This window comes from Eleutherodactylus coqui, chromosome 4, assembly GCF_035609145.1.
Source record: "Eleutherodactylus coqui strain aEleCoq1 chromosome 4, aEleCoq1.hap1, whole genome shotgun sequence".
Taxonomy (NCBI): Eukaryota; Metazoa; Chordata; class Amphibia; order Anura; family Eleutherodactylidae; genus Eleutherodactylus; species Eleutherodactylus coqui.
In genome coordinates this window covers 225,740,150-225,766,216 of record NC_089840.1, presented here as the reverse complement: position 1 = coordinate 225,766,216, position 26,067 = coordinate 225,740,150, and the positions used below count along the sequence as shown (strand labels likewise).

Here is a 26,067-nt window from a genome sequence, read left to right as displayed (position 1 = left end):
CTTTTTAGTTTGTGGTTATGGGATAACTAGCAAAAGTTCAAATCACTTTGCTTTAAATTAGATTTTTGGGCTGAAGAATCACTCTAAAGTGCTGGCCACTAGAAGTCTTCATTCTAATTTGCTGTCCACTGCCTATTGTCTAGTAACAGAAATGACAGGACGAAGAACAGGAAGTGAAGGAGGGTCATCACTCATGTTTCCCATAGAAGGCTATAGAGAGGTGGATGGAGGGGAGACAGTTGCTAGAAAGAGAGAGACTCACACAGATGCTGTTGTAGCTAATTGGTGAGTTATTTGCTGTGTTATGGTTACTGTAATCACATCTACACTGCTCAGTACTTCCCTAGTGTCCTTCATGCTGATGTTATTTATTTTTGTGTGCTACAGGTAGTGAGCATAATCTGCTGTTTTCTCTGTGTTCAGTGTATAGAACACAACATAACAGCGGACTCCTCCCATCAGCTCACAGACAACTGAAAACTGGATAGACAGCTAGCAGAGTGGGAGAATGCAGGATACAAGTCATACACTGGCCGTACATAGTGTTGTTATGCATGTATCTATGTGGCAGTTTATTCTGAAAAGTCACTTGAAAACCTAGTTATGCTTTAACTATTTTTGGAGCAGGTAGAATAGTGTTGTCAGCTATAGTATTCTACCTGATTTTTCCTTGTTGTTACAATCGGTGGATATCCTAATGATACTGGATGCCTCCTGATTCAATCCTGTACATATAAACAGTAAATGACGTCTGCTTTCCTAAAACAACATTTGCTAGTATTGTTTCTGGTTGCTATGAAAAGAGATTTCGTAAACATCCACAAAAGCCAAAGTGGAACGAATTGCTTGGATTTAGGCTCCTGGATCATTCATACAACCTTGGAAAATGATCCAAGTGTTCTTATTTCCATAAACTATTGACTACTTCTCATTCTTAGCGGTGGATACGGCATTATGTACAGAGGAGTGCGCGCTTTTGTTTATTTTGGCAACATATAAAAGTAAAATGATGGCTTAAATGAATACAAAAGTAAGACTTTTTCATTCTCCACGTTTATATTGGCTGTTAATGTTTCCCTGATATATATGAATTAAGATCTCTAGAGACTTATTCGCCAAAGGTCATGTTAGGGCCTGTTGAAGTGGCACCATTACTCCCCAAATTCAGTCTGTAGCAATCTTAATTTTCAAGTGTCACTTAAGGAGGTAACTTGAGGAGCAGCAAGTTCTATAGATTGCATTATAGTGGTTAAGAATGATTTACAACTAGTATATGGCTTCCTGTAGATTTTCCTTCATTTAACCACTGCATGACCTTGATATTTCGGTTTATTTTTTAAGTGCAGTAGTGGCATCATTCCCCCCTACTGCACCATTGCAATGACAAAAGAATTGTAGGTAAGGTAAAGGTAAAGGCCCCGCCACACCGTGACGTTTTCGCGGCAGACTGTTTTTGCGAGGTGGTTTGTCATTGCATCCCCCGGTCATCTTTTACCCACAACAAGCTGGGTACTCACTTTACCGACCTCGGAAGGATGGAAGCAACCTTGAGCCGGCTACCTTAACCAAGTGGGGAATGAACCCGCAAGATTCTCCCTACTGTACCATTACAATGACAAAAGAATTATAGCCAATAGTACCCTGTTTCCCTGAAAATAAGACATACCCTGAAAATAAGACATAGCATAATTTTCCAGAATTTTTGAGGATGCAAAATGATTTGGTTCAAGTCCTTAATCGTAACAGAGGTGTTGCACAGAAAAAATAAATATTAGTTATGGGTGAAAAGAGAAGAGGGAAAGACGGAACACAGGGACAAGGAAGCAAAGAGAAGCCGGAACAGCGAGATATGCAGCAAATACTAATAAACATAAGAACCTATGATCAAAGAAAATCTATAAATATAGATGCAATGGACACTGCAAGAAAACAAGTGATATATGGCTAGAATGAGGTATTTGGCACCATATTGGCAGACACATTACGGTGAGGTATGAGACACAATGTTATGACGTGGAAGTCACAATGCTCATGGACAGATCATGATGAAATGGGGAACACAATGTTCGTCAGCAGGTTATAATGAGGTGTAAGGCACAATGTGCGTAGGTAGATTATAATGGGATATATGAGGCACAATGCTTGTGAATACGTTATAATGAGACACAATGTTCGTGAACAAAACCTGTTTACTAATAAAGAATGAAGTTTCAATGTTACCTCCGGGGCTGGAGTCTACCATTGTGAGGTAGAGAAATAGACGGCTTCTGGCTACCGTCCCAAAAAGTAAATTAAATATATATTTTATTTTAGAGGTTGGAGTGCTTGTATAGGTTATTGGGATCACGATTCTGATTATTCGACAGTCCACAGGAAATGTTCCCATTGTGTTCATATTCGGAGCTATAGACACATATCACTTTATTCCTGTGTTTTCTGGTAAATTGTCTGTAAATATTTTTGGTCACTCATGATTTTTGGCAAAAATGACACAGAAGATGGAGGGGAAATCTCAATAACTTTAAATATGAGTGGTAGGCGTTATTTCTTCTACTTCATAATGTTTTGCTATACCTTTGAAGGCCTATGACTAGAGTTGAGCGAACGTACTCTGGCGAGCTTGATACTCGTTCGAGCATTAGCGTACTCGATGGTGCTCGTTACTTGAACGAGCATCAAATCGCTTTCGACCTCGCTCCAGCTTTTGGCTCCTCCCCGCTGTGACGTGCCTGTTTTTGGCCCCGCCGCGACGCAGCGCGCATCATTTGAAAATTTTTGGTCTGGCAGGGAGGAGAGAGAGGGGAAGGGGAAGAGGGGGAGAGGGAGGGGAGGGAGGGGAGGGAGGGGAGAGAGGGGAGAGAGGGGGAGAGAGGGGGGGAGAGAGGGGAGAGAGGGGGAGAGAGGGGGAGAGAGAGGGGGAGAGAGAGGGGGAGAGAGAGGGGGAGAGAGAGGGGGAGAGAGGGGGAGAGAGGGGGAGAGAGAGGGAGAGAGAGGGAGAGAGAGAGAAAGAAAGAGAAAGAGAGAAAGAGAAAAAAAAAAAGCTCGTGACCCTGCGTTCCACATACAAAAATGCTCAAGTCTCCCATTGTAGTCAATGGGGTTCTTTACTCGAATAGAGCTCTTGAATTTTATGAAAAGCTCGACTCGAATAACGTGGACCCGAGCATTTGGGTGCTCGCTCATCTCTACTTATGACATAAAACAAATTAAGGCAGAGACCTCAGAGCTGTATGAATTTTTAGCTTCCAGTGTGATGTCATATTCTCTTATTAAAAAAAACAAAACACAAACATATTATAAGAGGCGATGACTTTATTGGCTAACCAGAACATGTATATTTCAAAATTTCAGGGCAGATACGCCCCTTCATCGGGCAGATAACTCCTATATTTGCCTGATCAAGAGACCTGTGTGCTCCAAAACTTGGAAATCTAACTTTTCTTGTAGCCAACAAAGGTATCACCTCTTATAACACGTCTGTGCTTTTTATACAAGAGTATTTAACATCAGATAGCGTTTTCTGGCTAACATGTTACCACACACTATTTTCGTTAGCTTCCAACGTAAATTATAATTTGAGTGCATAATTAGACCATTAGACTAATCATTATCAGTGTATTAGAGTGATGAGAATTATAATTTAATCTCACAGATTAGATACCAATTTGTGGGTTTACAATGATACGAGTGATAATGGGATGAAGATGAACAATATTTTAATGTTTTTTTCCAGGCACATGATGCAGATATAGGGTGCTTTTTAGTCGTTCATTTACTGCTAACCTCTAGTATATTCTGTCTGTGCTGAGCAACAAAGTGCATTGGCCTCTGTCCCAAAGCAGGATGCGAACAATGCTGAGCATTTGTTTTTGAAACAATTACCTTATTTAGAAGGGGTAGATGCGTGCAAACTGGATCCATGACGTCTGTCGCAGTCCGCTCGCTGTTTACAAAAACATCTATGTAAGAGGCAGCAGCAACACAACCATGGATAATGTGTATATAAGCTTTATGATGATGATAGAGTGGGAGGACGTGTTGAACCTTTGATGTCGTTATCACTTGTGATAATGCAGTAGCTAAAGTAGGATTGCATTTTATGGTACCCGCTAGTTATTTATAGTGGATGGTTGTCAAGAAGAGAACACATAGGTTGTAGAGACATTTGGAAATATATCTATGTAATACAGCTATCAAAGGGGACAATTGTCAAAAACATACTATGAAAAAAGTTACCAAAACTGCAAAACAAGATGTAATCAAGATTAAGGGTTAGTGTTGGATACTGGGATGTAAGCATCTTTAGGGGTTCCAGTTTATATTTTAGGCTTTGCTCATATCTGCTTTCAAGGCCTTCGGTGCAGCTCCTTGGCAAAACCCCATACAAAGTAGTGTAGCATACTGCACTGTTTAGTCTGGGAAAATGCATGATGGAAGTCGGAAGGACCCCATTATAGTTACTGGGGTCTAACCAGTGCTGTTTGGGTCCATCACAGGATGGATGCATTGTCTGTAGGGTTTCCGTTTTCCTGCTGCCATGATTGAGCAGGAAAACAGAGACCTAAATGTAAATGTGAATCAACTTCTAGGGCGCTTCTACACTGGAAAATTGTCAGGCACTTATGAGCCCAACAGTCGTCCCAGAGATAATTGTTCCTACACTTTTACACAACAGTGATCAATGCTCAGTGAATGGAGGCAGAGTGGGCCGGAGATCGTTCTGGCCTGCCCACCTCTATTCGCATTAAACAGGCTGTGGTTCATAGATGAACGACTGCCTGTTTACACAGGCTGAACATTGTTCAGTTTTTATGTGTGCGTAAAATGAATGGCGAATGAATTATCGTTCATCATTCAGTTTGTGGATGCATTTACACTGAATGATAACCGTTCATATTTCCGCAATCCAGCGAGAATCTGAACTATCATCGTCCCATGTAAAAGGGCCCTTACGCTAAGTCTACTGTGAATATTTCTAGCATTTTTTAACGTATTACACCATTTCTCCTAAATTCCAACCAGTTACTTCACTTGCCTTTGTGTGTGTTGTAATATGGATCCAATGCAGATATTTCACATGGCCACGTACATTGGGCTTCAAATATTTTCTCTTTATAGACAACTCATGTTCCAACAAATTTCTGAATGGTCGTGCATCCTTTGTATAATAGCTTGCTGATGTTGCTATACAGTATATGGTGGCATTGCTTAAAAAAGTTATGTGATATTATTACATGATCTACTGTACCCAGGGGCGTAGCTAGAGGCTCATGCGCCCAAGTGTAAAAGTTTATCTTGGGGCCCTGCCAAGTTCTCTTAGCCTCTTAAACGCAGAGGTGTAACTTGAAGCTTCTGGGCCCCAATGCAAAACCAGGGCCCCCAAATATAGTGCTTTATTCATATACTGGGCTCCCTGGAGAAGAGAGGCCTTATGGGCTGCCTCAGGCTCCTGCTCCTGGGTACAACCACATCCCCTATAGTTACGCCAATGACTGTACCTATTAGTCCTAAGGTGACATTAGGTAAAAGGGGGTTCAAAAGGTCCATAAAGTCATCAGACTATGGGCCAGATTTATCAAGACATAGGTTTCTTATGTCTGTCCTAATCTAAAGTGAACTAGAGAAAGGTGTACCTAATTTATTAAGAGGTGCATGTATCAATAAATTTGGTACATCTTTTGCCTGTCCATTCGCCTGAAAATTAAATTTACACCATCTGTGAGCTGACTTGTTATTTCCCAAGCCCGACCCACTTTTATGAGAATTACTGAGTGTGGTGTAAAATTGAATTGCTAATTTTGCCACAATTCTGGTGAGGTTTTTTTAACACTCATCAGAAAACTGGAGCAACCGCCTTGATAAATTCCTCCTGTGTGTTTTTCCAGTTAAAAAATATAGGCTTTTAAAACAATCTATTAACCCCTTTAGTGGCACACCCGGAAAATTTCCGGGGCTTGCTGCACTGACCATGCAGTTAAACCCCGGAAGATTTCCGTAGACAACTCTAGTGCTGAAATGCTGGCCAGGACACATAGTTATTGTGCTTCTGTACACCTTTGCCACTTCGAATTACCTCAGGAAAACCTCCGGGGCTTGCTGCGCTGACATGGTAATAATAAACCTGCCACTGAAGGGGTTAAATTATAAAACCAGGGGATGAATTCATTTTGCCACTTGCTCCAGTTCCTAGTGTCAAAATGTCAGAAATCTTAGTGCACTTCTTTTCTGCCATAAAGATTTGCAACTTTTAGACTTTATGCTGCTCTTTGCCACTTTCAAAAAGAAAAAGTGGGATGAGCTTAATGAAAGCAGCGGAGACTAATTATTATTTGTTCCAGAAATTGGTGCACGGATAGCCAAAGATGTGCCAAATTTATTAAGAGGCTTGTATAGCGCACTTCAGATAAGACTGGTCTAAGAAACACCCAATTCAATAAATTGTCTTATGATTTTAACTAGAGATGAGCGAGCATACTCGTTAAGGCGATTTACTCGAGAGAGCATCGCCTTTTTTGAGTACCTGCTGGCTCGTCCCTGAAGATTCAGGGGGGCTGCGGGGGTGAGCAGGGGATTGCGGAGGGAATCGGGAGGGAGAGAGAGAGATCTCTTCAGGGTTGAGCCAGCAGGTACTCGAAAAAGGCGATGCTCTCTCAAGTAAATCGCCTTAACGAGTATGCTCGCTCATCTCTAATTGTAACCATAACCTTATAGCAAAGCATGCACTTTCTATCTCCTTCTTAGCAGTACTGTGGACCTTATCAGAGAGGCAGATGTGCAGATCCTCACTGTTTATGCAGCCATGTGCTGATTAATGAACTTTTAATTCCACCATTTCCAAATTCTGGTATAAAAATAGCATATTTTGTGTTTGTGTTTAGTTCGGGACTTTTCTTGAGAGTTTTCTGTTGGCTCTATCATAGTATTTTGAGGTATCTGCTTTATAAACTGACGGTATTATTTTCTGTCTTGCAGCAGTCTGACACAAGTGCAAGTTACCTGAGAGCTGCCAGAGCCGGTAACTTAGAAAAGGCTTTAGACTATTTGAAAAATGGTGTCGATATCAACGTCTGCAATCAGGTAAACAATTAGAGTGGAACATTACATTTTTATCCTTCATTGCTTACAGCATAAATTATTGGTTGGGTTACGATTAGAGATGAGCGAGCACCCAAATGCTCGGGTCCGCGTTATTCGAGTCGAGCTTTTCGTAAAATTCGAGAGCTCTGCTCGAGTAACGAACCCCATTGATTACAATGGGAGACTCGAGCATTTTCTCTCTCTCTCTCTCTCTCTCCCTCTCCCTCTCCCTTTATCTCCCTCTCCCTCTCCCTTTATCTCCCTCTCCCTCTCCCTTTATCTCCCTCTCCCTCTCCCCCTCTGTCTCCCCCTCTGTCTCCCCCTCTCTCTCTCCCCCTCTCTCTCTCCCCCTCTCTCTCTCCCCCTCTCCCCCTCCCCCTCTCCCCCTCTCCCTCTCTCTCCCTCTCCCTCTCTCTCCCTCTCCCTCTCTCTCCCTCTCCCGCTCTCTCCCTCTCTCGCTCTCTCCCTCTCTCGCTCTCTCCCTCTCTCTCCCTCTCCCTCTCTCTCCCTCTCCCTCTCTCTCCCTCTCTCCCCCCCTCTCTTTCTCTTTCTTTCTCTCTCTTTCTCTCTCTCTCTCCCTCTCCCCTGCCAGACAAAAAATTTGCCAGTGACGCGCACTGCGGCGGGGAGGGGCCAAAACAGGCACGTCAATGCGGGGGAGGAGCCAAAAACTGGGGCGGGGTCGAACACGGTTTGATGCTCGTTCGAGTAACGAGCACCATCGAGTACGCTAATACTCGAATGAGCATCAAGCTCAGCAGAGTATGTTTGCTCAACTCTAGTTATGATGTTTAGCTTGAAAATTCAGCATTTCTATTAAAGGACAGGTCCCCCTATTGTGGGAAACGCAGAGCTTGAACTGCATCAATCACTTTAAAGGGGTTGTCTAGTTGTCAAGTATTGATGGCCTAGTCTTAAGATAGGCCATGAATAGTAGATTGGCGAGGTCTGCATCCGAGGTTCCCACTCCCCCCCCCCCCCCCAATAAGCTGTTTGTTTGGCTGGTGCACTTGCATACTGAGCTGATTTTGGCAGGAAGCAGACAGCTCCATTCCATCTGCAGTGGCTAGACTTGGTATTACAGGCAAAGGTCCCATTATTGTCATGCCAAGCTACGTCACTACAGAGAAAACAGAGCTGTATGCTTCTGGCAGAAATGAACTCCGTGAATGAGTGCATCTGCCTGGTGAACAGCTGATAATCAGGGGGCCCGGCGGCTGATCCACGTCAATTTACTATTGGTTGCCTATCCTAAGAATAGGCGATTAATAGTTTACAGCTGAACAGCCCTTTAAGTTTTAGCTGATTTAGTTACTTCAGATTTCTTACTTAACTCAGTCTGTATATGTTAGAGGAGTTTGGAAGCTTTGTAAAGGTCCAAGGCTCCTTCATTGTGTAACTTTGTGGCAGCATTGCTCGTCAACCCATTCTAAAGCTATCCTTCAATATGTCTATATCGCAGGTTTACAAAGGCTTTTAATTCAGAAAATAGTAAAATAAATCTTTGGGTTATAGAATTTCATTCACAGTAAAATTAGTCACTAAATAGAGAATAGCAGGATGAAGCCTTGGGGAACAACGACCAATATAAAGCAAGTTTAAAAGGTTGTGTGCATCTAGGAGACATTAAAGGGGTTGTCTGCATAAAAGCTTTATAAAAACAGGCCCCCCCATGTGGAGAATGTAATAAAGAACTCATACTCGCCTGTGCTTACTCCCCGCAAGATTTCCACCAATGGCTCCTGGTCTTCCTGACATCATTTTAATGGCTGCTGCAACCAATGACAGAGTTCAGTGATCATCACTGAGCTCTGTCATTGGCTGCAGCAGGTTTATGTCACTGCAGCCTGTAAACAATATGTCACGGGGGAAACGGTGGTGGGTGATTCGTGCAGAGAGGTCAGTATGAGCTTTTCATTATGTTTTCCACATGGCACCTGCTTTTATAAAGGTGATTTATCTTGGACAACCCCTTTAAATGTTAGGTTGGGGACTTGTGAGGATATTGAAGAGTGTGAAATCTGAAATGACTATGGGATTTATAATAGATGGGGAGTGGTTGACGGTGTTGAAGAATGAGCATAGGCCTAAGAGGAGGAGTATGGATCTATATGAAAATAAATGAAGATGGGTTCACAAATTTGTTGTTATTATACACATGATCATTAATGTTGTGTTTTTCTCGTTCCCAGAATGGGTTGAATGCTCTCCATCTTGCATCCAAAGAAGGACATGTAGAAATAGTCTCAGAGCTCATCCAACGAGGTGTTGATGTGGATGCAGCAACCAAGGTTTGTGGCTCACATCCGATTCATATGTTCATGACATTATTTTACAAACCCTCTTGACAAAGCATTGTGCTGCACATCTCACCCTTAACCCTTTCCAATCCAATTTGTATCCTGGTTTTCCTAGGGGGTTAACTCTTCTTCTTCTTATACAACAGCGTTATATGCTGGCTAAAGCCAATACTGCATTAGTTGGCACGTTGGATAGGCTCCGACAGCAGAGAGGCTGCCAATATTAAGTAAGAGAACCTCGACGGACGTCTTCCAACATCGGAGCTGTACAGCCTTAAATCATAATGCCTTCAGAGATCAGACAGTGGATTGGAAAGGGTTAAAGGGGTTTTTCAGGCAGCACCTGCTGTCAGTCGGGATACACTAAGGTTGCAGAAGAAGCCACTCCTCTGACCCTTGAGTAGCGCCCGAGGCTAGTTAATGCAGGCTCAACGCTCTTTAAAATGGGAGCTGCACCTGCAATTACAAGCACTGGCCACTACACAGGGGACAGAGCAGCCACTTCTGCTCCTGAGCCAGGTGTATCCTGGCATTGACAGCGGGCGCTACCGGGAAAACCCTCTTTAATTAGTGCAGTGCAATGTCCTCTCTATTCAACGATCAGCTGAAACTAAATGCTATTTCCTATGAGCAGTGTCATAAGGGGGCAACCTGAAATAATGGTAAAATTCCTCAGCACTGTGGCAGTAGAAACTAATGCAGTATTTTCATGTAGTGCTGTATCCATGCATCTACGTCTCTTAAATGTACTTCCTTGACGTTCTACATATATTACACATATGTAATGTAATTTATTAGCTCTATAAACTGTTTAATCTTCTATCTTAAATTAAAGAGGTATTCCCATATAGGCTATTCATGGCTGAGATGGGAAACCCCAAAAGCTCTGTTCCGATCACCTATCTGAAAGACCCGAATTCTTAGCACAACACCGTTTCCGTAACTCTCTCATTGAAGTAAATGAGCGTTATGGAAATAGCGGAGCGCGCTATGCTACACTATTTCCATAGTTCCCATTCTCTTCAATGAGAGCTGCAGAAACAATGCTGCGCTAAGCACCCGCTTCCTTCCCTAGGCTCCAGCAGTGCGGCCAGTAGCCACGGCTGCGGTTTCCCATTTTAAATGAGTTTTGGCCCATAGAAGACATCAGTCTTTCTGGATAGTGTTGAAATTTGAATTCTTCTTTGCATGATACAGCTTTCACTTGCATTTGTCGATTACGTGGCGAACTGTGTTCACAGAGAATGATTTATGGGACATATTCCTGAGCAGTGATTTGCATTACAGAATTATGCCTGTTTTTAATGTAATGCAGTGATTTGCATTACAGAATTATGCCTGTTTTTAATGTATTGCCGCCTGAGGGTCCATAGATCTCCAGTATCCAATATTAACTGTTGGCCTTGTCCCTATAAATTTCTCCAGATTCTCTGAATATTTTGATGATATTATGTACTGTAGATTGGGGGATAGTTAAAGTTTTAGCAATTTTATGTTGGGGAACACATGTTGTTTTATACACAGCCGTGTAATGTAGTAGCAAATTGACCCTCCAGCTGTTTATCATTAGTACCAACTACCTTTCCAGCCTTTTGTTACCCCTGTTACAACTTTTGTGAGATGTTTTGCTGCTATCAATTTCTAAATAAGTTAACTTTCTAAAATGGAATGGAAAAATATCTCACTTCCAACTTCTGATTTGTGTTCTATGTTCTACTGTGAATCAAATATGGTTTTATGAGATTTCCAAATTATTGTATTCTGTATTTCTGTAGATTTCTCTATATTTTACACAGCATCCAAACTTTTTTGGAATTGAGATTGTATAATAGAGGAGTCTTCAAGCCCCCTAAGGCATAAGGGTCTTGATGTGAGGCAACGCTTAATATAATGGATGATATAATTGGCATACCTGATATGATATTCGAATGGAGAAACAATCTCCCATTGTTGTCTTGCATAATGTAGCTCCACATCTACTCCAAATTAGAACACATGTCCTTTAATCTGGATTATTGATTATATCTAGAGATGAGCGAGCGTACTCGGATAAGCACTACTCACTCGAGTAATGGGCTTTATCCGAGTATCGCTGTGCTCGGGGCTAAAGATTCGGGTCCCGGCACGGAGCGGGGAGCTGCAGGGGAGAGCGGGGAGGAACGGAGGTAAGATCTTTCTCTCCTTCTCTCCCGCCCGCTCTCCCCTGCTCCCTGCTGCGACTCACCTGTCAGCCGCAGCGGCACCCGAATCTTTAGACCCGAGCACAGCGATACTCGGATAAAGCCAATTACTCGAGCGAGTAGTGCTTATCCGAGTACGCTCGCTCATCTCTAATTATATCCATATAACTAATGTTAATATTTAAAGGGGTTTTCCAGCTCAGAAAAATTGATGACCTATCTTCAGAATAGGTCATACATTACTGATTGGCAGGAGGTCTGTATTTCTGGACCCCTATCATAGTGTATTTACTTCATTGAGAGCTATGCCTGCAAAACCAGAACAAGCCACTGCGCAATATACCAGCTATTTACTTCCTGTTCCATGCAGCATAACAGCCGTCTGGTGGCATATTTGGTATTTCAGCCGCAGTTCAGTAGCGGTGAGCGATTCCAGCGACCTGATTGGCTGTTTGGGTACACACCCCCCCTTGGAGATGTGCACGAGTGGCCCGCCCGTTAAATAAGCAGCAGCAGGGCCGTAGGAGGGTTGACAACTGACCCCAACCCTAAACCCTAACCCCAAACCCTAACCCCAAACCCTAACCCTAAACGTAACCCTAAACGTAACCCTAAACGTAACCCTAAACGTAACCCTAAACGTAACCCTAAACGTAACCCTAAACGTAAACCTAACCCTAAACCTAACCCTAAACCTAACCCTAAACCTAACCTTAACCCTAAACTCTAACCCTCCCCCCCCCCCCCCCCCCGCTGGTCTCGTGAAGTAGCACTCATGCACATCTCCAAAGGGGGGTGTGTATCCAACAACCAATCAGGTCGCTGGAATCGCTCACCGCTACTGAAGTGTGGCTGATCTGGTGAACAGCTATTCGGTGGGTGTTCCAATCAGCAGACTTCCACTGATCTGCTAATTTTTTTTTCAGGGCTGGAACCCCTTTAAGAATAGATTTTATGGTTGAAATCATGAGGGTTACTCAAAGCTAAACTAATGATATGAATGCACTAGGAACTAACAAGCTATAATACTTAGAAAAAATGCTTCCTATTGGCCACAAAAACGGGGTCTCCACCAGATATTGATCACAGTGAGTGGTTCTTTAGAAATGAGCAAGATATCTCTTAAAGGGATTCTCCATTTTGGACAATCCCTACTTGTTGGGAGGATCCCTTGATAGTAAGAAAAGCTGAAAGTGTTCCCCTGTTGGGAAACCCACAAATCAGATTTAACCCTTTCCAATCCAATTTGTATCCTGGTTTTCCTAGGGGATGCTTACTCTTTTTCTGCCGTTATACAACGGCGCTATCTGCTGGCTAAAGCCAGTACTGCATGAGGTGACACATTGGATAGGCTCTGACAGCAGAGAGGCTGGCAATATACAGTAAGAGAACCCCGACGGACGTCTTCCAACATCAGAGCTGTGCAGCCTTAAATCATAATGTCTTCAGAGGTCAGACAGTGGATTGGAAAGGGTTAATTTGTGGGGAAACTACAGTGAATGTTCAGTTTCCCTGCAGCACATACACAAGAAAAACTAAGCATTACACTGTGCCCTTTCACCCCAATGAGTTGTCGGTGTAATGCAGGCAGGACCGGTCCTCCAGAGGGAGAGACGAGTTTTGTTCTTTTAATTTCTTAAACGTTTATGCCTTAAAACACAATGTGAATGGGATTAATATGAAGCAGTCATGTTACAATTACGTTTCATTTTTATAGAAAGGAAACACAGCTCTTCACATAGCATCATTGGCTGGACAGACGGAAGTTGTAAGAGTTTTAGTAACAAATGGCGCAAACGTCAATGCACAGTCACAGGTAAGCTAACTGGTACCTGGAATGTGATTTTTTTTTTTTTTTACACCTGTGTACTCTCCTATCATTTACAATTTTACATGTGTGTATACCCTGAACTTTTCTTGAAGCAAGTTAAAGGGATTTTACCAAAATAGATTTTCATCACTCATCTATAGGTCTGATGGGTGGGAGAACTCCAGCAATCCTGAGAATGAGTGTCTCATGCCTCCTCTTCTCATCACTGTGGGCTTGCTGCACCCACCCGCAGTGACTGAATGGAGCGGTGGTCGCACATACGTGATGTTGCACCATTCATTTCATTCAGGCTGATGGAAATAGCTGAGTACAGAGACTTGGCTATCTGCGACAGTTCCACTTAAGATTGATGCATGTGTGACTGAGACGCTATTCAGTCTCTTCCTCACTGCAGGAAGGCCTTCACCAATCAGACTTTTATTATCTATCCAATGGATAGGAGATGATAAAGGTCTGTTTTTGTACAATATACAATTTGTCATGATAACATTCAATACAGACTTATAACGGCCATTAAAAAAACATATATGTTAAACGTACAGTTTTTTACCATAGGAGTCTTAAGGGCAATGGATGGCCAACAGATGGCTTTTTTGGTGCACCATGCGTTAAGCAAATGTGAGCTTTCTTTGAAAAATTTTTAGTCAACATCTCGTGTCAAAAATATGTTAGGTGTAGAGATAAGTTAAAAGGCAAATCTGTGGTGTATACACTTTATACAGTATATTGTACTAAGGTTTCAGAACCTATTTTGAAAAGCTTAAGTCCGTAGAGATTATATAGATATCTTGTTTTCAGTGGTGTATATAGTCCCATATCCAACCTCAAACCAGGCCATACATAACAGTGTCACATTTTGCCACATTTTGTTTCTCACTCCATGCTTTTTACATGACACTTGTCCCAGTTCTGCTATACTCACTTGCATGCTTACAATGCAGTTGTTCTGTAGAGGGAAGTCCTATACAGGTTCTCACAGCCAGTACCAAAGCGGAAGAGACTACCTGGGCTGGGCCCTTCTCTTCAAGACCCCATAGCAGCTACAAAGGTTGTCTCTACACATACTCTAGCTCGTTCGGGATGTCTTTTGTTTTGAACTGCATGGTAACTAGTGATAAGCAAACTTTTGAATCCTTGGTTTAACCAATTTGCTGAAAATTTTTGGCAAAAAGTTTGGTCTGGTCTGAATTAGTTTGAACTAAACCAGAGCTTCATAAGGCCCCCTAAAACTGGTGTTTAACCCTGAGCCATAAAAGCTCTGTATAATAGTCTTAGGTCACCTAAGAATCTATCTAAGCACTTTTTATGGGTAAGTTAATGAAGAAAAAAGAAGCAAGAAGGAGAAAAGAAGAGAAAAAAAGCAGAAAAAGGAGGAGAAGGAAAATGAAGAATAAGAAACATATTCTTTTTCTTTTTTCTTCTTCATTTTCCTTTTCTGCTTTTTCCTTTTTTCCTTCTTTCTCTTTGTTGTCCTTCATTTTTAAAGAAAGGACATGCAAGAAGAATTTTATTGAGTTAAGCTGAGACAAACCACCCGAGGTTTGGGTTAATGCTGAACTACATTTTTAGACCCGAAAATTTTTAAAAATTCGACCCGAAACAGTGTTCTACTGTTTTAGTTCACTCAACACTAATGGCTACATACTGTTATGATTGTGTGGGCAAACTAAGCATGGGGCCCACACGATCATGACCATAGGGCGGATACACACGGGTTTCAAGCAACTAACCCTGTGCTATCGGGATGATGACATGGCCCTACCTAAGCGGGGGATTTGCCCCAATAAAGGGTCAGCCCAGCGGTCTTCGGATCTGGGCCCTAGCTGCTCCTAGGAACCAAGCACCAGAACAGGATACATACGCATGCCATATGAGAGGGACAACTGGACAGAGTGAGGTGACACACAGAGCTGGAATCACACCATACAGCAGGCAAAATGCAAACACTAATAGCAGATGATAAGCTGAATATAAATACCAGGTATTAGTTGACATTTTGTACCAAACATGGAAGCTAGCGGGCCACTTCACGGCTCCTGGCTATACCGCTAGTTTCTACACTAACCAGGAGTCCAGCAGAACAAAGTGACACACAACTGACAGAAAATAAACCTACAAACGGACATGCACCAGCAAGACACAGATCACACAGCAAGCTGCAACAGGCAAGGATTCATGACTTCTCACCCTGAACACCAAACACATAGCAAGCTGTAACTGACATGGATACATGACTGCTCACTCTGGACACTAGACAGAGACTGACAGGAGCTGGGTTTATATGTGAGCAAAGACCCAGGGGATTGGCTATCAGGAAGTCACCACACCCAGCTAGCTCAATCATTCACCACCTGTGTAGCTGTGCTGCTAGAAACAATAGTATTACAAGTCTCAGCAGCACAACGTAGCACATGCTATGATAACTTTTAGCCCAGTCATTGGAATATTGTACATTTTCAAGTCGGGAAAATGTTCACTTTGTAATGTTCCTTAGGACATAGGCTACGTAGTGGTAAGAATGAAACCAGAGACTTTACTGTTATAGACATGAAATGCAATAGTTTAATTTGTATTTAATACAAACAACTTGTTAAGCATATCAAAATACTAACAACCACCAGTCGGTCCGTAAGTTACATGCCCTGCCCTTGATCACATGACTGTAATGTCATCAAAGGTCCTAAAACATAAAACATGTAGAGCCTGACAGCAACCACGTTTTTACAGGACCCTTGATGATGCCACCATCATGGGATCACTTGGGCTCTGTGTCTGTGAGTGAGTGAGTGAGTTACATGTTCCGCCCCTGAGCACATGATGGTGACGTCATCACAGGTCCTTTATCCTTTTGCAGATTATGGGCAAGCTATGATCCCTACAAATCCAATGGTCTCAGTTGATATGGAATACTAATGATCACTTGTCTGTAAATGAGTCACTGTGTGAGTTATATGTAAAGATGCCACTGTTGTGGGATCAGTCACCAGGTCTCTGAGCTTTATTAAAAACCCACAGATTCGGACAGCAGCCATGTGCTTACAGGAGCTGTGATGATGTCAGCATCATGTGATCAGCCACGTGTGTGGGAGGAGTCCATAGTTACAGGACCAGGGAGTAATCAGTGTGTGTAGGAGTCTGCTGTGCTAGTTCTGATCTCTGTTGTATGAGATGAAAAATGGATGTAGCAGAGCTGTGTGTGTGCGATGTGCATATAGTAGAGCTGTGTGTGTGACGTGTATGTAGCAGAGCTGTGTGTATGCGATGTACATGTATCAGAGCTGTGTGTATGTGATGTACATGTACCAAAACTGTGTGTATGTGATGTACATGTACCAAAGCTGCATATGTGTGACATGCATGCAGCAGAGTTGTGTGTGTGTCAAGTGCATGTAGAAGAGCTGTGTGTGTGACATGCATGTAGTAGAGCTGTGTGTGTGTGAGACGTGCATGTAGCAGAGCTGTGTCTGTGAGACGTGTATGTAGCAGAGCTGTGTGTGTGACTTGCATGTACCCGAGCTGTGTGTGTGTGACATGCATGTACCAGAGCTGTGTTTGTGTGTGATGTACATGTAGCAGAGCTGTGTGTGTTTGATGTGCATGCAGCAGAGCTGCATGTGTGTGACGTGCATGTAGCAGAGCTGCATGTGTGTGACATGCGTGTAGCAGAGCTGCATGTGTATGACATGCTTGTAGCACAGCTGCGGGTGTGTGACATGCTTGTAGCAGAGCTGTGTGTGACGTGCTTGTGGTAGAGCTGTGTGTGTGACATGTGTGTAGCAGAGCTGTGTATGTGTGACATGTGTGTAGCAGAGCTGCGTATGTGTGACATGCATGTAGCAGAGCTGTGTATGTGTGACATGCACGTAGCAGAGCTGCATGTGTGACATGCACGTAGCAGAGCTATCTACTATCTATAAAATACCCTAGAGACACAATGAACCTGACGTCATTACAGGTCCTAAAACAGCAGCCGTGTGCATAAAACTCCAATTCTTTCACTGTATTATATTAGTAAGTTCCACCAGAAACACTGGTACAATAATTTTCTAATAATCCCTAGTTAGGTATTCTAATACAGATGTCAGATAAACCTCAGCATTGCTTTGGAAACATGTCTAGTAACAAGCTCATAGTTTCTGTCAAAATAATGTCATACATATGAGCGCAATATAATAATCTTCATCTAATGTATGAATGTTTATCTTTTACTCATCGCTCAAAATAATATCCAAGAACACCGTGTCAGAAACCTATTATAAATTACTGTACAAATAAAAAAAAAAGTAAAATCTTGCTAAGTCAACAGTGAAATAAAAGTTGCGTTGGTGCAGTGCAGAATATGGCCAACCACTATTGTGTGGGCTACATGAATATTCATTCATATAAGAAGACACAAGTCCTCTGACTCCCCAGCTTCCTTCACTTTGGCCATTCACTACTCTGAAAATGTGTTCTTTGTTTCTTCTTTGTGGTGAAGTACTGCAACATGTTAAGGGAAAACTTGCCAGAAGCACTATAACAAGGATACCAATGTAACTGAACTACAATATCCATTGTACTTCATTATCTAGTGTAATGACCCCTGGGTTCAGACACTGCAGTTTTGCAATGCAGATTGTGCACTGGAAATTTGAATCAGCTTGCAGTACAGTAGATACGGAGAGGAATTAGAAAATGCCACGCACGTAACAGAAAAATTTGACGTGAAAAAAGAAGCATGCTTTAAAAACGCTTACACTAGCCTAGCCAGAAACCTACTGCACACTGATGAAGGGCTATCACCCCGAAACAGCTGTCTGTGTATGGTTTCTAATTTTGGCTTACAATTCCCAGTCATTATTACAAGACTTGTTTAAAAAGTCTAATATTGACTTGCAGGAATGCTGCCTTCCAATAGATGGTGCTGCAGAGGTATTGTTCCATCTTCTCATTTGCATTTTTCCCAGAGGAGCATGCGTGCCCTTATAAGTCTCCTCACACACCTTCTCAGGAGAAGCGATACCCTTCCTGACTCAAAAAGCCACAGCATGTTCATTGTGCAAAATTGGATTTTCGCCATGATTTTACCCCTTTAGTGATTAGGGGTGACATTTTTAGTCATTCTGCAGCAAAGCCTGCATGTAATACATGTGAATTTTGCAGCAGATTCCAAGTGGACTTAAGGCAAAAATAGATTTCTCCTACTATGTCATGACGCGGGTATACCGGATGTGACCTCTGTGACCTAACCCAACCTCCCCCTTTTCCCAATTAAAACGCTACAACTTCTAGCTTGGATAAATTTTGGCCACAGCGGCCGTTTATTAAAATTCTATTAACAATTGGGTAAAAACATCAAAATAAAACAACCCACTGAAAAAGGGGGAAGTCCCTGGAGCCTCCAACCCCCTCTGTCGCCTCCCCAACAGGGAAAAGGATTTCCGTCCTGCCTCCCGCTGCTCTCTCCCTCTATCCGACTTGGGAGACCGAAATCCTTCCTGCTAAAACCCTCCCGTCGCAAGACAGCCGACTCGGGAGGCAACACACACCCGGTTGCCCCTAGTCGCCCTCCTCCTCCCGACTCAGAGAGCCGCTAGCCGTTCCTCGGCTAGGCCACGTTTCTCTGCAGGGACTACGGCCTGACAGAGCTGGGAGGCGACAGGCTGACCACACACACTATACCAAAAAGGGGTAGGGGGGGAAGGTAGCCATCAGCCCCCCGTTTCCCCCCCCCTGCCCCGCACATCAGCTGGCTCCAAGAACCCCCCCTCCGAACGCCGCTATGACAATGTCGCGATAGCCTCTACAACCCTTTCCACTAACTAAAACTGCCCCCTATATACTAAAGTAAGGGCAGGTGGGACTTCCTCGTGGCCTCCGTCTTCTCCTCTTCTGCTTCTTCTTCCTCCGTTGCCACCTAAGGACGCTCCGCCCCCCGCTGTTCCCACACTTTCTCTCTAACTTCCCCCTCTACTCCTCCCTATACTACACTCCCCCCCCCCCCTTCTCACTTCTATTAACCCTGGCCTCCCCGTTAACCCTGTCATGGGCTGCCTCCATATATATCCCCGGGGGCTACTATTCCGGCGCCTCTTGACGCGGGTATACCGGATGTGACCTCTGTGACCTAACCCAACCTCCCCCTTTTCCCAATTAAAACGCTACAACTTCTAGCTTGGATAAATTTTGGCCACAGCGGCCGTTTATTAAAATTCTATTAACAATTGGGTAAAAACATCAAAATAAAACAACCCACTGAAAAAGGGGGAAGTCCCTGGAGCCTCCAACCCCCTCTGTCGCCTCCCCAACAGGGAAAAGGATTTCCGTCCTGCCTCCCGCCCCTCTATCCCTCTACTCGGGAGACCGAAATCCTTCCCGCTAAAACCCTCCCGTCGCAAGACAGCCGACTCGGGAGGCAACACACACCCGGTTGCCCCTAGTCGCCCTCCTCCTCCCGACTCAGAGAGCCGCTAGCCTTCCTTGGCTAGGCCACGTTTCTCTGCAGGGACTACGGCCTGACAGAGCCGGGAGGCGACAGGCTGACCACGAACACTATACCAAAAAGGGGGAGGGGGGGGGGAAGGTAGCCATCAGCCCCCCGTTTCCCCCCCCCCCCCCGCCCTGCACATCAGCTGGCTCCAAGAACTCCCCCCCCCCTTCCGAACGCCACCGCCAGCATGGCATGACCACGAACACTATACCAAAAAGGGGGGGGAAGGTAGCCATCAGCCCCCCGTTTCCCCCCCCCCCCCCGCCCCGCACATCAGCTGGCTCCAAGAACTCCCCCCCCCCCCCCTTCCGAACGCCACCGCCAGCATGGCATGACCACCTCATGCCTGCGCATCACCCCACAGAACTAACGTGCGTTCTATTCCCTCCTGAACCCCCTCTGACCACAGATCCATCCCAATCTCGTTGAGATGCACGCCATCGCTCCTCCAGTAGTTTCCTACTCCTTTCTCGAGATCTATGTGCCGAACGGCCACTCCTCCATTACGCGCCACAAAACGGGAAACCTCCCGGTTAACCTTGATCCTGGCCTTGTCTATCCCTCGCACTGAGCGCGCGTCGCGCCACACCTTGCGAGGGACCATCTCAGACCTGACCAAGATCAAGCCCCGGTACATCTGCAACATACGAAGCATATCGTACCGGATGTCTCTGCCTAGGTCCCTAAAGGGTCTACTCCCCAAATCGTTACCCCCAACGTGCAGTACGAGGATGTTAGGCGGCCTGTCTAGGGAGACTAGGCGCTGAACGTCCTTTAACACCCGGAACCAGGCCATGCCCCGCACTCCGATCCATCGAATTACCGCCGTCTCCTTACTCAACCTTAAATGTCTACCGTTAGGCCTGATCTTAGCCCTCTCCCCCCCCCCCAATACACAACTGAGTGGCCCATTATCCACACCAGCGCGGCTCGATGATCTGTAACAAAAGAAAAACAACTAGTCGTAATTAACCCCGCCGCGAACCCGTCCCCCCGCCTTAAACCAAATGCGGCCTGATATAACGTTTAAACCTTCCCGACTTCCACCGACCGATGCCCATCACCGCTTGACTATCCAGTCCCCTCTCTGCTGCCTCCGTTGCCGCGCCTATTCTAAATGAATGTGTTCCGAAATTAGAGCTGTCTAAACCCAGCGTATCTATCGCTCTTCTTAACACCGCCTCAAACTGGAACCTTGACAAAAAACAACCATCTCGGTGCTGCAGAAGAGGCCCTACCCTGACTCCTGCTAACAAACTGTAGTCCTCCCAATATTTAACTGGGCACATGGACTCTCCTTGCACTCGTCCCAGCGACACTCTCCGACCTCTTCCCTCCTGGTCTGTCTTGGAATGACGGATGACTAATTCTAACCGCCCTTCTATAACCTTAGTATCCTCGCCTTGTAAACCCCTCCCCTTTCTTTTTGCTGGGGGAAACCAGTTCCCCCACCCGAAGAGCCCCAAAGAAAGCTAATGAAAAGGCCAACTTAAAAAGCGAGTATTCAAACCCGTCCCCACATACCTCCCTCAATGCGCCACCCAATCTTTTTAATAAGTCGAATGAGATCGGCCGACGCATATCTGCCCCCGCCCCCTTCTAAACCCTTTTAGTGCCTGTCTCACTACAAAATTCTTTGTAACGTCCGTCACACCCCGCAACTTAGCGCCAAACGCCACTCCTCCCATAAATTTGTTAACTCTCGCGACTGACAAACCTGTCTCTGAACTTTTCCCCAACCATCCCAACAACGCCCCTACCCTGTTCTCGTCAGAACGCACAATTCCCCACTGCCGCAGCCACTCCTCCCATTCCAACCAGGCTGCCCTATAAGACGTCCACGTACTCCGAGCCAGTGAGGTACCTATCAAGTGCCTCACTGCTCGCCGACCACGCTCCAGATGTGTCTCGGGCAAGACACCCCTTCCTTCTCCGCTCCAGGGGCCAATCATCGGAATCGCTCCCACTGGCAACGAGAAAGAGCATCCGCTAATGAGTTGCTCACCCCCGGCACATGTACCGCACCTATCCAAGCGTTCAGTGATAACGCTTTCAGCACCAGGTGGCGCAGTAAGGCCACCACTGGAGGAGACGATGCAGACAATTTATTTATTGCCTGCACGACCCCCAGGTTGTCGCAGTGAAAGCGTACTCTCTTGTTCCTAAACTGATCGCCCCATATCTCCACCGCCACTATAATGGGGAAGAGCTCGAGTAGCACCAAATTCCTTACCAACCCTGACGAGAACCAGTCGCTCGGCCATCCGGCCGCGCACCACTGGCCCTGGAAGTAGATCCCAAAACCCAAACTCCCTGCGGCGTCGGTAAACAATTCCCAATCAAAATTGTTTACCATTTCCTCCATCATTACTGACCGACCGTTGTAGTTCTCTAGAAACGCCGCCCATACTGCTAAATCTTTCTTGTGGCCCTTGCCTAGTCGGATAAAATGGTGGGGTAACCGAACCCCCGCCGTTGCTGACGCTAACCTTCTGCTGAAAATTCGTCCCATCGGCATAATTCGGCAAGCGAAATTAAGCTTGCCCAATAACGATTGGAGCTCCCTCAAAGTGACCTTGGTTACAACCCTTGCTCTTTTTACCTCCGCCTTTAACTCTGTCAACTTCTCCTCGGGCAATCTGCATTCCATTGCAACCGTGTCAATGGTAATGCCCAGAAACTTTAAACACGTAGCAGGCCTCTCTGTCTTCCCAGGCGCCAAAGGCACCCCGAATTGACTGGAAACCCATTGAAGTGACCCCAACAAAGTTGCACAAATAGGCGAACACGCTGGCCCTATGCATAGGAAGTCATCCAAATAATGGATCACTGACCTAATCCCCGTGCAATCCCTAACTACCCATTCTAAAAAGGAACTGAACGCTTCAAAATAAGCGCAAGAAATGGAACAGCCCATGGGTAGGCACCTATCCGCAAAGTAACTTCCCTCCCAAAAACACCCTAACAAACGAATGCTCTCTGGAGCTACTGGGAGCAACCTAAACGCAGACTCAATGTCCACCTTTGCCAGCTTCGCTCCCTGCCCATACCTGCGGACCCATTTTATTGCGGCGTCAAATGAAGTATACACCACGGAACAAATTTCCGGGTCTATACCGTCATTTACTGACGCCCCTTTGGGTATGACAGATGGTGTATGAGTCGAAACTTGTTAGGTTCCTTCTTAGGAACAACCCCCAGCGGTGAGACCACCAGGTCCGCCACGGGCGGGGAACAAAACGGTCTTGCCATGCGGCCTAACTGAACCTCCTTAAACAGTTTTTCTGTCACCACAGCCAAGTGCCGAAGCGCTGACGGCAAATTCTTGGTTGTGACCGGAACCCTATGAACTGGGGCGGGAATTCTAAAACCGTCCCTAAAACCCTCAAACAATAAACTCGCCTTATCTCGGTCGGGGTACCTATTTAGAAACGGCACCATCTTTGCCAGTTTCACTGGTGTCATCCCTTTTTCCAGGTGCCCCGAAACCCTTTCCTTTCCTTTTTTAAAGCACTTTGCTGCTTCGTGTGACGTGCCGTTGCACACGGAGCAGACATGCTTGAACCTGCAAGTGTTCCTGAATTTGCATTGGCCGTCGTTAAACTGCCAACACAATCCGAGCCTATGACTCCCCGACTGTCCTCCCTGACCCCCTCCCTGGGAACCACTGGCCGAGCTGCTAGTCCCGGCCCCCCCCTGAAAGGGCTGGCCAAACCTAACTGGGGCCATTACCCGCAACCATAGGCCTATATCTTTCTGATCCCACCGAATCGTCGGTCGGATCGCTTTCCGTTGACGAAATTGTTCGTCGTACCTAAGCCACGTTTGGCCCCCGTATACCCTGTACGCCTCACCTATCGCATCGAGGTAGCAAAAAAGGCCGGAGCAATTCTCCGGCGCCCTTTCACCTATCACGCTGGCCAGAATAGCGAAGGCTTGCATCCAGTTGGAGAATGTCTGTGGAATCAGTCTCCACCAACGTTTTTCTTCCTTTTCCTTATTATATTCTGTCCTTTTCCCTTTGTCTAAATTAAATTTCTCCAAAGGGAGAAGGGAAAAGATCTCGACGTACTCGTCGCGCCAAATCTTTTCTCTAACCTCCTTCTTTAAGTGTGAACCTAGGGGGCCCTCGAAACACACATAAACTTCCCCCCTCGCTCTGTCATCCAGGCGAATCCCTTCCCCGTCTTTTTCCGTCTGGACTCCTACCGTAACGGGTGCTACCTGCTGCCCTACCGACGCCCCCGCTGTGCTACCTCCCCTAGCGCTATCGTCGGCGATCGACGCGTTGGACGGTAGCGTCCAAGCAGCTACTGGCGATGGCCCTGGCCCTGCGTCTTGCTTGCGCCACAACTCCCATAATCCACCCAGAAATAACCCAAAATCACTCGCTGCGCCACGTGTGCCTGCCATCGCCCCCCCCATCCCCTGTCCACCCCCCATAGCTATCTCCCGCGGGCGCAACGCGGCTAACTGCATGTAGTGTACTGTCCCCGTGTGTTTGCTCACCTGGCTGCGTAGGGGCTGTAGTCCCACCAGCCGCCGATCCTCCCTCCAGCGGATCCGAGTCCTCATCAGAATGTGGTCCGAGCTGGCGACCGGGGTCCTCCTCTGGCTGCAGTCGCACCTCCGGATTCGCAGCCGCCCGCCTGCTGCTCGGCCTGGCTTTCACGGGCCGCACTTCTACCTGTCCAGGGAAGTTACTGTGGGGCTGCTCTGCTGCTACCGGCTCTCCTGTTGAGCGGCCCCACGCTGTAGCTGTATTCATCGCCGACAGCCCGGTGCTAGGCCCCGCCCCCCTGGCAGCACGGGACCTAGAGCCGGACGCTGCGCCGTGCCGCCCGGCGAGATTCCTCCCGGGCCTGCGCGCCCCCAATGGCATGGATGGTGCAAGGAGCCGGCCCGGAGGGGCCCGTGAGGGACTCTCTGTGCGGCGCCGACGCTGGGGAGTCTGTTCGGGGCTCAGACGCGCCGGAACGCGGGCCCTCCTCGTTCTCGGCACTCTGGCCGATGCTGCAGGTGTCTCCCTGCTCGCTCCTGCCTCCTCCCTCTGGCCACTAGCAGTCCCCGGCAGCGCTCCAGCTGCTGCCTCCGGTGTGCGGCTCCCCGCAGCAGCTGTGCTTCGTCCCCTTCCTCTCACCGCTGTTGATGCTGGGACTCCGGACGCCTCTCCCCCCGACGCTGCTGACCGTGCGGGAGCCGCTTCCTCCTACGATGGGCCCGGGTCCCCGACGTCCAGGATCCTCATGAGCCAATCGATGCCCCGCTCCTCCACCGCTGCCCGGATCTTCTCCATGGCGGCCTCCATGTCGGGTAAGTCCTTTTCTGGGCGCTTCCAGGCGATCAACTTCGGGCTCTTCGGGTCTTTAGGGACAGGTCTTGGGTCTTGGGACTTGGGTCTTGGGACTACGGTCTTGGGACTACGGTCTTGGGACTACGGTCTTGGGTCTTCTCTGAATCTTCCCTCTTCTTCCTCGTGGCCTCCGTCTTCTCCTCTTCTGCTTCCTCTTCCTCCGTTGCCGCCTAAGGATGCTCCGCCCCCCGCTGTTCCCGCACTTTCTCTCTAACCTCCCCCTCTACTCTTCCCTATACTACACCCCCCCCTCTTCTCACTTCTATTAACCCTGGCCTCCCCGTTAACTCTGTCATGGGCTGCCTCCATATATATCCCCGGGGGCTACTATTCCGGCGCCTCTGGATGTAGCTTAAAAGCAGGTGATCCGGACTCCAGAAATGTGCCTGTTTGACTTTCTATGATAACACTTCCTGACATGCAGGTGCTGAAAAGTGTAAAACCTATGGGATCATTGCACAATATTCGCGAAGGATAGGACATATATTCGAGAACTTAGTTATCTCAACCCCATAGTGACTGCCCATATGCCTTTTTACGACAGCCACTAATGGGCAGGCCTTATTCTAATGCATATGTCTTATTTTGGTGCTGCATCACAATACCAACACGTCTCCCATATCGGTAGGAGGAGATGTTTGGCTGTCTGACATCCAGGATCCAGTTCTAACAGCTGGGACTGGAAAAATCTTCAGTCCCAGCCATTTGAACCTTTTACATGTCAATGTGAGGGAGGCACCCTCTCTCACCCATCGGTCCCAGGCAATGTGATTACAGGTTGCCGATAGGTTGTTATGACACCCAGAAGCTTGAAATTGGCCTCCAGGTCTGCCATCTACAGAGGACTATGAGGCTCA

The 26,067-nt window shown here is 46.2% G+C and overlaps 1 protein-coding gene across 6 annotated transcripts in view; it reads left to right on the top strand.

Annotated features, from left to right (window-relative positions):
• ANK3 (ankyrin 3) overlaps nucleotides 1–26,067 on the top strand; it is a 331,375-nt gene that overhangs the window by 87,844 nt on the left and 217,464 nt on the right. For all 6 annotated transcript variants that reach the window (XM_066600799.1, XM_066600801.1, XM_066600798.1 and 3 more), the window contains exons 2-4: nucleotides 6,973–7,077; nucleotides 9,270–9,368; nucleotides 13,275–13,373. In XM_066600799.1, the coding sequence (XP_066456896.1) occupies nucleotides 6,973–7,077; nucleotides 9,270–9,368; nucleotides 13,275–13,373 (303 nt within the window). The remainder of the gene's footprint in view (nucleotides 1–6,972; nucleotides 7,078–9,269; nucleotides 9,369–13,274; nucleotides 13,374–26,067) is intronic.